This window comes from Salvelinus namaycush, chromosome 13 (genome assembly GCF_016432855.1).
Source record: "Salvelinus namaycush isolate Seneca chromosome 13, SaNama_1.0, whole genome shotgun sequence".
NCBI lineage: Eukaryota > Metazoa > Chordata > Actinopteri > Salmoniformes > Salmonidae > Salvelinus > Salvelinus namaycush.
The window spans coordinates 27,642,610-27,656,177 of record NC_052319.1 but is presented as its reverse complement, the minus strand read 5'-3'; the positions used below and the strand labels follow the sequence as shown (position 1 = coordinate 27,656,177).

Sequence of the window (13,568 nt, the reverse complement as noted above, 5' to 3'; positions counted from 1 at the left end):
GGACGAGGATTTTTTATTTAATGAATCGGATGTGAAGGATATACTGCTCTTCCCAGACCAGGCCCAAATCCCCGTCATTTGTAAGAAAGAGAGACGCCGCTACAGAGGTCGACGAGCCAGATCCTACCAACGGGACATTAACTGTAATACCTACATGTTTCAAGCAGACCACCATAGTCCCTGTGCCCAAGAACGCCAAGATAGCCTGCTTAAATGACTACCAACCCGTAGCACTCATATCTGTAGCCATGAAATGCTTTGACAGGCTGGTCATGGCTCATATCAACACCATCATCCCAGAAACCCTGGACCCACTCCAATTTGCATACCGCCCCAACAGATCCACAGATGACGCAATCTCTATTGCATTCCACACTGCCCTTTCCCATCTGGACAAAAGGAACACCTACGTGAGAATGCTGTTCATTGACTACAGCTAAACGTTCAAAACCTTAGTGCCCTCCGAGCTCATCACTAAGCTAAGGTCAATGGGACTGAACACCTCCCAATGCAACTGGATCCTGGACTTCCTGACGGGCCGTCCCCAGGTGTTGAGGGTAGACAACACATCCGCCTCACTGACCCTCAACACGGGGGCCATTCAGGGGTGCATGTGTAGTCCTGTACTCCCTGTTCACCCACGACTGCGTGGCCAAGCACGACTCCAACACCCTCATTAAGTTTGCCGACAACACGACGGTGGTAGGCCTGATTGCTGACGATGATGAGACAGCTTATAGGGAGGTCAGAGACCTAGCAATGTAGTGCAAGGACCACAACCTTTCCCTCAATGTGAGCAAGACAAAGGAGCTGATCGTGGACTACAGGAAAAGGAGGGCAGACAATGCCTCTAATTGACAACAACAGTGCTGTAGTGGAGTGGGTCGAGAGCTTCAAGTTCCTTGGTGTCCATATCACTAAGGACTTACTGTATCATGGTCCAAATACAGCAAAACAGCTGTGAAGAGGGCACGACAATGCCTATTCCCCCTCAGGAGGCTGAAAAGATTTGCATGGGTCCTCAGATCCTCAAAGTTATACAGCTGCACAATTGAGAGCATCTTGACTGGCTGCATCACTGCCTGGTATGGAAACTGCTCGGAATCTGACCGCAAGGCACTACAGAGGGTAGTGTGGACGGCCCAGTACATCACTGGGGCCAAGCTTCCTGACATCCAGGACCTCTATCAGGTGGTGTCAGAGGCAGGCCCTAAAAATTGTCAGTTGTTTTCTCTGCTACCGCACGGCAAGGGGTAGCTGAGCGCCAAGTCTGGGACAAAAAGGATCCTTAACAGCTTCTACGCCCCCAAGCCATTAGACTGCTAAAAAGTTAATCAAATGGCTACTCAAACTATTTACATTGACCCCCTTATTTTATTCTTATTTAATATATTTTTCTGCATAGACTCTCTTACACAGGCTCAATGTACACTGACCGGACTCTAACCACACACATACTACACTGATACTGCAAAACACACACACACACGGTCGTGCACACATATGTGGGCTCCTGAGTGGCGCAGCGGTCTAAGGCACTACATCTCAGTGCTAGAGGCGTCACTACAGACCCTGGTTTGATTCCAGGCTGTATCACAACCGGCCGTGATTGGGAGTCCTATAGGGTGGAGCACAATTGGTCCAGCGTCGTCCGGGTTTGGCGGGGGTAGGCCGTCATTGTAAATAAGAATTTGTTCTTCACTGACTTGCCTCGTTAAATAAATCAAATATTGATGCCACACATTCACATTCCTTCACACTCTTCACATACGCTGCTGCTACTCTGTTTATTATCTATGCACAGTCACTTTACCCCTACCTACATGTACATATTACCTCGACTACCCTGTACCCCAGCACATTGCCTCGGTACTGGTACCCCTAGTATATAGCCTCGTAATTGTTTTATTGTGTTACTGTTTTTCCTTTTAGTTTATTTAGCACATTTTTCTAACTTTTTTAAACTCTGCATTGTTGTAAGTAAGCATTTCACGGTGAGGTCTACTACACCTTTTGTGTTCAGCGCATGTGACAAATAGATTTTGATTTGATGATTAAATAATCGAACAAACCTATATAGAAAAGTAATGATTTTATTAGTTAAACTGACATAAATAAACATCACATTTTTTAAAAAATTTACAAGATGAAGATTTTTAAAAAGTTTGCTACAATCTTATGATGGACAGTATATTCTGCTTCGGCTAGGCAAGTGCACACAGAATTGTCGAAATAGAAAATACAAATACAGATTTCAACATTGAGCCCCTGTGTTTGGACAAAAAAAGCGCATCTACTGATAAACTAAGTACTGCCTACTGTAAAACAGACATAAAATATACATGATTTTAAAGCAGACAGATCATTTAACCAATGGTACATATCTGCATTTTTATGTCTAATAAATAAATACATTTAGTGCATATTCCCATTTACCTTCTGGAAGAGTAAAATGAAAAAAGAAACTATAAATTAAAGGTGAACCAAAGTCAATCTGGATCCGCTAGTTTCATAAAGACAATCTTTGCTCTCGTCCCCTACGGTAAGACAGGCCAGCTATCTTCAGTTTGTGTCGTTACATTAGTTTGTGTGTTTTTGATTATCATTACTCGTATAAACCACCAAAGACAGGGCAAGGAGAGTTCGATACATGTAGTTTGGGGAAAAACAAATCAAAATAAGAAAACAAACGTTTGATCCAAACCACAACTTTGTTCCCCTCAGTTCCTGGGATGAAGGATTACACCAAGTCTCTCCTGGATAAACTAAGTCAATGCAGTTATGGAGCCATTTGCTACCCCTTCTGTACTCACTTTTCTGTATTTTCTTGGAAAACAAAAATTAACAGTTTTATATCACTGTTCTTACACAGCGCATTATGTAATGTTAAATGTTGCCTGAACGGACAGTAGTACTGTGTTCACTACTGAATCACATCCTATTCACCCTCTAACCTCCCCTTCTTCCTTTCCCAAGAGAGACAGAGGAGCATGATTGGTGAAAACTCTACTCCTTAGAAACAAAGTACCCCAGCTGTTCAAGACGATGACAATGTTTAGTAAACTATGAGGGGCCAGGCTAGGGATGAGGAATGACTGTGTCGTTAGCTGATAAACAAACATTTTCAATAGGATTCATACTACTATGCTTGAAAAAAACATTGTACAAACATTTTCAAAAGCGCTCCCTGGAATGACAAATATCAACAAAGTGGTTGATAACTATCAGCTGTATAAAATGTTACAGGTCTACTAAAAAGCATCCAGTGTCGTTTTGGACCATAAGGAAAATGGTTGTCTTGTCTAAAGTATGTGTGCATGGCATATTATGTGGTTTGTTGAAGGCCTAGTGAGTGACCAGATATCCATAAACTCTCATCTAAATAACTGCCTATCCTCATTCTCTATCGGGTAAGAAGGCTATCTGGTGAAGAGCAACATAGCCCATACCTTTTCAATACAAAAACAAATCAAACACAAATTCAGTAATCTCACATGCAGTAAGTGCTCTGTCTCTCTGTGGTTGTTTGGCAGTTACGCCTGCAGAACATCCAGTAGCACATCCTCCTTCTCTGTATGTGGGTTCAGTTCCCCATCTTGATCGCCCCAAAGTACGTCCCCTCCGGTTCAGGGTCCAGCATCCAGGCGTTGGACACGTTAACAAACAGTCCGTCCCCGTGCTGTAGCATCACCCCCCTGCCCTGCTGGGCACAGTACATGTTATACTGAGAGTTATTCCAGCGCATGGTGCTGCCTGTCTTCATCAGCACCACAGACTTGCTGGGTGAGGACGTGTGTTTCTCCTGGGAGATGTACTGGATGAGCTGGGCGTTGTTAACGTCCACGGTCTGGGGTGTGGCGAGGGCGTGTCCAGGGGCGTCGCTGGGCTCTGTCTCAGGTTCCAGGTCGTAGTAGCGGAAACAGGTCTTGGCGTAGACGTAGTACAGGCCTGACTCGTCCACCAGGAGACGGCCGTCATGGTAACGCATCTTCTTCAGGTGGCCCTGCGCCTCGTCCCAATGGATCATAGCTGCTCTCAGCTCCCCCTCTGGAACAGTAATACATCAGCAAGTCAATCAGTTGATCAACTAATCAGCAAATAAATCCAATTAATCCGTCAGTCAGTCAGTCAGTCAAAGATCTGTCACAGTTTTACCATTGTAATGTATATGAATATTGGTTGCAGTAGACTAGTTCTAATCTAGCTGTAAACTGTGGCTTACTGTTGGCTACTTCTATGAGCTTACTCTTCACGTAGTTGGTGGTCACTTTGAATGGTAGATGAGCTGATGGAAGCCCCTCCCTCCCCTGGTTTTTGCAGCGTTGTCTGCCTTTTCTCGGGTCCCTCAGGGCATCAGCAATGATCGGTTCTGTCTGCACTTCCTGTGGAAATGGAAAGGAAATGGTCCTCAACGGAACGTTACACATGTCAGAGCAGGGTGGAACTGTAAAGGCCTGGGAACTCCGGCATCAACAGTTTTTAAAAAGTAGTCATTGAGAGGAGGGATGGATACCACAGGGTCATTTTGTAGTGTAGCTTGTACAGTAGTTTGACAAATTCTTCCCTTCAAATCAGACATAGTGAGTGACTGTCCAGCTGCAACCCACTATCTAGAAGTGATTTATCATTAGCCCAATCATAATGCTTTCTAAACAGTTGCCACATGTTTCAACCAATGCTTATTTCATTGTCTATTTTAATTTGTGTGTGCTTGCCTGTGTTTCCCACACACTTCTCCCAGTAGTTCTGCCAAGTGAACCTCTAAGCTTGGAGCGCTGAGTTGTGAGCAGCACCAGTAATTGTGGTGTGGTTCTGTAACCCTAGGGCTGCTGGTTAATGTCACCTTTCAGATGGATGTTCCTTTCACAGTTCTGGCACCACTTCTAACTTGATTAGATTCAACCCTGGAGTGGTGCGATGACATACGTATCACCAGTCTGAGCTATAGTACACAGACTGGAGACAAGACGCAGCACATAGACAAACAAAACAGTCTCTATGCAGGTAAACAATCAGTTACCCAGCCTGCCTGACTGAACGGGTTCCGTGTGAAGACCTAACGTCTGCTAGAGACACTTCCTTCCAGAACAGAGACATCCTGTAGATGTTTCAACTTGTTTTGTAATTTCCTACATTTTGATCAGCCCTGGTATGCCTGATATGTCATCTCCCCTCCACCCCCAGCCAATGTTGAAATGGAAGATTGTTCTTAAATGACCTAAAACCCACACACAACACCTCTGAATAGAGATGGCACGGAACATTAAATATAAAACAGACTATTGCCCTGAAATGATCATCACTGTGGTTTGCAGCACCATTTTTGCACCTGCATGACACTAATATTAAGTCTTGTATATTTACTCAGAAAACAACAGGAGCAGACAGACCTGTAGACATTGAGTCCAAGATTAGTACTGTCTCTCTTTTAAAAACCATTTGCGTTTAAACATGTTTACAGAAAAGTGGTTTAGAATTAGACAGGGTAAACAAGTCTGGCCAAGGCTACGGAGATATAACGGTCTAACTGCCCCTGGCCCAACACTGTGGCATTTGGCCTTGATTTGTGGTGAGACACTCGACCACAATACCTCCTTCCCAGGAATAGAGGATTACGTTAGCTGGATAGATACAGAGCTGGGATGGTTACTGGTCTACTATATAACTTACTACTGCAGTGTATTCAGACCCAGGCCTACGGCTGTTTCTGGCCAATAAATGACATTAATGAAAAAAGATTCCCTTCACCTGGTGTCCCAGGTCTGAATCAGTCCCTGATTTAGAGGCGGAGGGTCAAAACCAGTACACTGTGTGTGGCCATCCACTCCTGTGTTGTACTATACTGTTTTACTCTATTGTATCACCTTTCACACAGTTCAGTCCACAGTGCAATAGAAGACTACAGCCCAACACTGCACAATAGTGTGCAACACTGTACAATAGACAACAGCCATGAGTCATCCATTCCAACCCATTGAGCTCTGAGTACCCTGTGCTCTCTGACCTTCCAGCCATCAGGCTGACCACAGGTCCCACTGTAGGCCCAGACTGGCTCGATCCTGCCTCAAATCAAAGGGCACTTAACAAAAGCAAACATGAGACATGACAGCTCTTAGTAAGGCCTGGTCTTTAAAAAAAAACACTAATTTATCAGCAAATTAACTGGTCCCAGGGAAGACTGTCACCACACACACACACAGGAACACATACACACAGACTCTATGATAACACAGTAGGAGCCAAACGGACCTGTCAGCCTCACACCTCATAAAGCCTAGAGCAGGGTTCACTCTGGTGGCTGGACCAGGGTTGAGACTACAGCATGGGAATCATCCCTGTCTGAGATGTCACTGACGACACAAAGGCCTCCTTAGTTCAAGGCAGGACAGAGCAGAGTGGGTGGTTTGTCTAAGCACTCTTTTGGGGCAATGAGAGCAAAGCAAAACATAGAAGAGCTGCTAACTTTCTTTGTTTTACTTCCTGGAAAGATTTGGCTGTTTCCGGTAGAAGCCTGTGCCAGAGAGAAGACAGAACATTCCAAGAAGGAATTACAGAAACTCCTTTCTGACATCAACAATGGTGCATTCCACCGCTATATACCACTGTTACTGATGAGCAAAGGTTTACTCAAGACAAACAGACTAGGCAACTGCCTCTGCCAAACCATGATATAATCTGATTGGTGCCCCACTACAGTACAGTAAACTACAGGCCAACCTGACTCTAGACCTACCCCCCCAATCCTCATCTTATTAGGGTGATGACTGGCTTGACCTCTCTACAGGCTCCAGACCACACTGGGGTTAGGGTTTGAAGCTGGATTTGGCTTTGGGTATAAAGCTGCTGGGTATGCACAACAAGCTTTCTGCTCCTCACTTTAAAAACAAAAGCATGGGAACAGCACGACTAAGCACAAATTTGAGAACGGGTTACCTTGTCTTTGTTTTAATATAAAAGTTTGTTATTAAAGTTTTAAATACTGGATTGTACACCACCCCATGCTGATAATACTGCTACTTCCTGAATACTGCTACTTCCTGGGTGCAACTTATAGGAGGAAGAAATGCCTTGCATCAAAACATTGTTGGAATGCCTTTACTCAACCTACAAGGTGTAATGTGTTGTAACACTTTTTTTCCCCCTTGGTGAAATCCAATGGCTGAACATACACACCAAGGTGGTTACCCAGTAGTTTCCCCTAGCTTTTACTGATATTCTGGTTTGACCAAACAGGACTGCCATAGGCTAACTCAAGCACAGGACCAGGCTGTTTCGTGTCAGAGAATCAATGAATGAAGCCAAAAAGGAAACAGCTTTGGAATGTATATCCTGTAGATCAGGGATCATCAACTTTGGAATGTATATCCTGTAGATCAGGGATCATCAACTTTGGAATGTATATCCTGTAGATCAGGGATCATCAACTTTGGAATGTATATCCTGTAGATCAGGGATCATCAACTTTGGAATGTATATCCTGTAGATCAGGGATCATCAACTTTGGAATGTATATCCTGTAGATCAGGGATCATCAACTTTGGAATGTATATCCTGTAGATCAGGGATCATCAACTTTGGAATGTATATCCTGTAGATCAGGGATCATCAACTAGATTCAACAGCAAGACAATTTATTTTTTATTTTTTTATTTTCTTGAGTGGCTGGTCAGGGGCCCGGAACATAATATACAAATAATTTGTAGACTGCAAATTGACCGCAAGAATCCCAAACAGATAATATTTGACTAAAACAATCATTTCAAACCCTGCTTACATGTATATACAATCACACACCGTATATCTCTTTTATTATGCGTGGGAATACTTTGGAGCAAATTTCCAAAATTAAAATCCCTTGGAGCTGATTTGCTGGTGCTTTGACAGTTATGTCCACCCCAAAAATAATATACACTACATGACCAGAAGTATGTGGACATCTGCTCGTTGAACATCTCCTTCCAAAATCATGGGCATTAATATGGAGTTGGTCCCCACCCTTTGCTACTATAACAGCCTCCACTCTTCTGGGAAGGCTTTCCACTAGATGTTGGAACATTGCTGAGTGACAAGAGTTTTAGTGAGGTCAGGCACTGATGTTGGCCTAGCTCGCAGTCTGCGTTCCAATTCGTCCCAAAGGTGTTTGATGGAGTTGAGGTCAGGGCTCTGTGCAGGCCGGTCAAGTTCTTCCACACAGATCTCGACAAACCATTTCTGTATGGACCTCACTTTGTGCACGGGGGCATCGTCATGCTGAAACAGGAAAGGGCCTTCCTCAAACTGTTGCCAAAAAGTTGAAAGCACAGAATCATAAAGAATGTCATTGTATGCTGTAGCATTAAGATTTCCCTTCACTGGAACTAAGGGGCCTAGCCCCAACCATGAAAAACGTCCCCAGACTATTATTCCTCCTCCACCAAACTTTACAGTTGGCACTATGCATTGGGGCAGGCAGCGTTCTCCTGGAATCACACGAAACCCATATTCATCTGTCGGACTGCCAGATGGTGAAGCATGATTCATCACTCCAGAGAACTGCTCCAGAGTCCAATGGCGACGAGCTTTACACCACTCCAGCAGACGCTTGGCATTGCGCCTGGTGATTTTAGGCTTGTGGACAGACGATCAGTGGTCCTGTTCTGTGAGCTTGTGTGGCCGTTGTTGCTCCGAGACATTTCCACTTCACAATAACAGCACTTACAGTTTACCGGGTCAGCTCAAGCGGGGCAGAAATTTTACGAACAGACTTGTTGGAAAGGTGGCATCCTATGACGGGGCCACATTGAAGGTCACTTAGCTCTTCATTAAGGCCATTTTACTGCCAATGTTTGTCTATGGAGATTGCATGGATGCGCACTCTATTATATACACCTGTCAGCAACGGGTGTGGCTGAAATAGCCGAATCCACTAATTTGAAGGGGAGTCCACATCATTTTTTATATATAGTGTATATATAACTTGGGGGGGGACAAATGATTTGCCCCCCCAAAGTTTTATGTATGTGTGTGTGTATATATATATATATATAAATAATCTATCCTCTTTTACAGTAATTAGCCTATTTATCTGGTATTACCTTTTAAATTACATTACCAGATAAATACCATCTGATATAAGATTATAATATAAAGTGTCATCTGACAATCTCCTGATCTTTAATGACAAACATATGCCTATTAATTTTACCTTACCAGGAAGTACAGAACATACAGTAAAAACCCTCTTTGGACCAATGAAAGGGCTGGTTATTATGATCAGACAGGGGTCAACTCACCTCTATTGGCTGCTGTGGGGCAGAGGAGATGTCTACCTGGAAACAGAAACAAACACTGGCGTTAAGAAGATGAATAATACCTAACAATCCCCCTAATCTATCAGAGTAAAACAGACACACATTGTTGACAGGTAGCCCCATGGGTGTCACAATTCATTGACTGAAACCTGGAAGACCATGTGAATTGACTCTCTGGACAACCATTAATGACATAAATTGATCAAATAGTTAAAGAGAACATATTGTAAGAACTGAACTTTATAACCACTACTTCCATCCCTGACATTATTGCGCTTTCAAGCATGGACATATAGTCTAGTGAGGCACTGTATCCCTGGTACCATTACCTATAATACTGATTCCCATCCCTATAACCCTATCTAGAACCAGATGTCCTGTACATCCTGGTCTCTCAGACCCTCAGAGTCTGAGTGTTTAGAAACAGCCTACAGCAGCACATTCCTCCTGAGGCACGGTGCTGTGCTGCCTCCTGCTCCCAGTAACTCCTACAGGTGTTCAGACAGGGAGACACCTTAAAGTGCTACCCTATGGGTCTGTCGTCAGGAGGACCGTTTATTCAGAGAACGGCTTTTTTCTTTCTCTTCGCTGAGTGGAAAGCTAATTCAGCCCAATCAGAGCTTTCTCACTGCAGGACCAGTGCAGGACAGTCTGAATGGGAGACTTTTAATAGGAAGTTTGATGGCTCACAGCAGAGATTTTCTCTCTGCATCCATTTCCTAACACAACCTGGTCCTCGTGCCAAATACAGCTCTAAGATACTCTCTCTTTTCCTACTCTGACTTGTCTCCAGGAGTTAACAAGCTACCGGCACACACCACAACACTTTGTTTATGGCAAAAGATGGGTTAAACAAACATTGACATTCTTCTGCAGCATGCTCGCTCTCTCTCTCTCTCTAAAAACACACACACCACATGCTGGACTTCATTAGGTCTACGTGTGAAGACTGATGGAGCATCGTGATGGAACTGAAATGTTTTCTTGTTGTTTGGCTTGTTGAAACATGAAACCATTCAACTCCACAAACCACCATACAGAAATAATAACAACCCAGAAAGAATGTTAATGCTGTCTTATACAAGACTGATTGTGCAGGGTGATAGGGGTAGCTGACAGGTTAGCCACCTGACTGGCACTGAAGCACATACATATCACTGAAGAGTTATTCTGTCTCTCTGTATGCTGAGGGCTAATGGCTTGCCTGGAGAAGACCTGGAGATTAGAGAACTGATACATGTTTATTTTGTATATTGTTGCTTTGGCAATACGAATTTACTATTTTATTTTGCCAATAAAGCATTTTTGAATTTTGTTTTGAATTTCAGAACAGCTAAAAATCTTTAGGAGAGATTCTTGGTGGGTTTCTGAACCCTCCTGGCTATAAACTGTTGCAGCCCACCTCCCCAAACTACATAATAAACTTTAAGAAACATCTGTTTATTCTCAGTATTCAACAGATACCTCTAAATAACAGAATAAACACCCCCAAAAATGCCTGCAATAAGTAAAAACAGCTGTATTTTACAAACAAGATTGCTTGAATGACAGCTTTACAGTATGTTTATCCCCATCTGCCTGACATTCGCTGTTGAAATGTATTGTTGTGAAAACGGGAGATTGCTTTGATAAAAAGTCTGTAACAAATGGAAAATACTGTATTGCCGAAATAACTGTTAACTCCTTATAATCTGAGCGGGAAATCTCATCAGTAGAGAGAGATGATAGATAGGCTATGTAAAACACAGAGCGCTGACAGCTTGTTTTACTGTTGGGGACAAGTTCACAGAACTACGGTCACTTGCAGCCCGGAGCACAGATTGTTCTAAGAAAGTGCTCAAGCTCATCAGCCGCAAGTTTCTCAGTAAGTGGCGAGCCGGAACTGTATGCGCAGGAGGTTTAAACCTGTGCTCTTCAAACTGCAAAATGTCTTGGTAGCCTATTCCAGGAAAGCAATGTGGAACTGAGAACTATTTAATAAACGACAATGTTGCATATTCATATGGTTTAGGCTATTGTTAGGTTGCTTGTTTAAAATCGAACTGAAAGCAGGCAACCCGCAGCTCCACGTTAAAATGATCACGGGCACTAGTGTCGCAACTCACATGTGTGTTGCATAGGCCTAGTTCTATTATCAATCGTTGTGCACCTTGAAAAGTGTCTTACCTCTTGGAGATAACCTGTCAAGTGTAACAAGATCGCCACACTCGATGCAATCTGCAGCAGTCCCATAATAGCAAGAGTTCCGAATATAAGCGGTCTATAGGTGGGTTCCGAGCCATGGGACGGGTGGTAGCGTGGCTGAGCGCTCTCCGTGTCGGAGTGGTTCCTCAGGTAGCCTCGGTAATCATTAGCTGCCATGGTGAGACCTGGTGCTCTGGATGAATAGACTACTTTCAGTGGAAGGAAGGAAATTCTGACCGAGGAGAGCTATAAACAGTGGGTGGGCAGAAGACTAGCGGCTCCCTCTGTAGAGAGACAGCCAATCAGACGACCGTGATCTCTAGTATAGTGTGTATGTGTGTGTGCTGCCTGTCAAGACGCGCGCACACACATATAACCATAACCGTACAGGACAGGTTAAACTAGACCGGGCTCTTTATAACACACAGCTGTGGCTGTAGCCCAAGATCACTCCTGCCGCGCTGATGGAATGATTGGTATGGGGACATTTGCTGGATAAAAAAGAGATGGCAGTTATAAGCGCTTTATGATCATAGGAGTCTGGCAGTTATTTTTACTCTAAAGGTTTTCTTTGCAGAGTAAATGTTCCCTAGTTGATGAATTGTCTCATTAGAGAAGTCATTCCCAACCCAAATATCTCTGAGCGATTCACCGTATGACACCGGATATGACACCGGATGTGTGTGTGTACCTCTGTGCATGCAACACCTCAACCACATACTGTCTTCCACGCATCGAATGTGAACACTTACCCAATAATAACCACAAATTGGAGCTGTCACTGTGTCATAGCCAATCATAGCCTGTACACAACGATAGACAGACATTATTACCACTCTGATCAGACAGACAGATCAACAAACTATCATAGCTTATTTTGAAATAGACACAAGTTACTTATTCGAAATTCGTGACAGACATTTTTTTGTGTGTGTGTGTATTACACGATTTTCATCGCAACACATTTAATGTTTTTCCCCCAAAAAATCTTCATAACCCATTGTACATGACACATTCCAATTTGTTGTGGCTAATGTTAGCTAGGCTAATTAGGTGGCTAACGTCAGCTAGGCTAGGGGTGAAGTTTAGGGGTTAAGGTTAGGTTTAGGGGTTAGGTAACATGCTAGCTAAGTAGTTAACGGGTTTGATTTGATTTATTAGGATCCCCATTAGCGTCAATGGAAACAGCTAGTCTTACTGGTGTTCGACACATAACGAAAAAGACATTACAGCCAAAGACTTTGAAATTTAAATACAGTACCAGTCAAAAGTTTGGACACCTACTTATCCATGGTTTTTATTTTTTTACTATTTTCTACATTGTAGAATAGTGAAGACATCAAAACTATGAAATAACACATATGGAATCATGTAGTAACCAAAAAAGTGTTTAACAAATACATTTTATATTTGAGATTCTTCAAAGTAGCCACCCTTTGGCTTGATGACAGTTTTGCACACTCTTGGCATTCTCTCAACCAGCTTCATGAGGTAGTCACCTGGAATGCATTTCAATGAACAGGTGTGCCTTGTTAAAAGTGAATTTGTGGAGTGTCTTTCCTTAATGCATTTGAGCCAATCAGTTGTGTTGTGACAAGGTAGCGGTGGTATACAGAAGATAGCCCTATTTGGTAAAATACCTAGTCCATATTATGGCAAGAACAGCTCCAATAAGCAAAGAGAAACGACAGTTCATCATTACTTTAAGACATGAAGGTCAGTCAATCCGGAAAATTTCAAGAACTTTGAAAGTTTCTTCAAGTGCAGTCGCAAAAACCATCAAGCGCTATGATGAAACTGGCTCTCATGAGGACCGCCACAGGAAAGGAAGACCCAGAGTTACCTCCCTCTGCTGCAGAGGATGAGTTCATTAGAGTTACCAGCCTCTGAAATTGCAGCCCAAATAAATGCTTCAGAGTTCAAGTAACAGACACGTCTCAACATCAACTGTTCAGGCCTTCATGGTCGATTTGCTGCAAGGAAACCACTACTAAAGGACACCAACAAGATGAGTAGGTGAACGGATGATCTCCGTATGTGTGGTTCCCACCGTGAAGCATGGAGGAAGAGGGGTGATGGTGCTTTGCTGGTGAC

At 43.3% G+C, this 13,568-nt stretch overlaps 1 protein-coding gene across 1 annotated transcript; it reads right to left on the bottom strand.

Annotated features, from left to right (window-relative positions):
• Window positions 1–2,112: 2,112 nt before the first annotated feature.
• LOC120057941 (tumor necrosis factor ligand superfamily member 11-like) lies at window positions 2,113–11,673 on the bottom strand. Its single transcript, XM_039006418.1, has 4 exons — window positions 11,457–11,673; window positions 9,273–9,308; window positions 4,247–4,382; window positions 2,113–4,047 (listed from the first exon to the last, which is right to left on the bottom strand). Exons 1-4 carry the CDS (start codon window positions 11,649–11,651, stop codon window positions 3,584–3,586), a joined length of 831 nt encoding a protein of 276 aa, XP_038862346.1. The 5' UTR covers window positions 11,652–11,673; the 3' UTR covers window positions 2,113–3,583.
• Between the last annotated feature and the right edge of the window lie 1,895 nt (window positions 11,674–13,568).

Coding starts and splice junctions, on each gene's coding strand:
- LOC120057941 (XM_039006418.1), bottom strand. CDS start 11,651: ATGGCAGCTAATGATTACCGAGGCTACCTGAGGAACCACTCCGACACG. Junction 4,383..9,272: donor CCCCACAGCAGCCAATAGAG/GTGAGTTGACCC, acceptor CCATTTCCACAG/GAAGTGCAGACAGAACCGAT. Junction 4,048..4,246: donor GACCACCAACTACGTGAAGA/GTAAGCTCATAG, acceptor TTACTGTTCCAG/AGGGGGAGCTGAGAGCAGCT.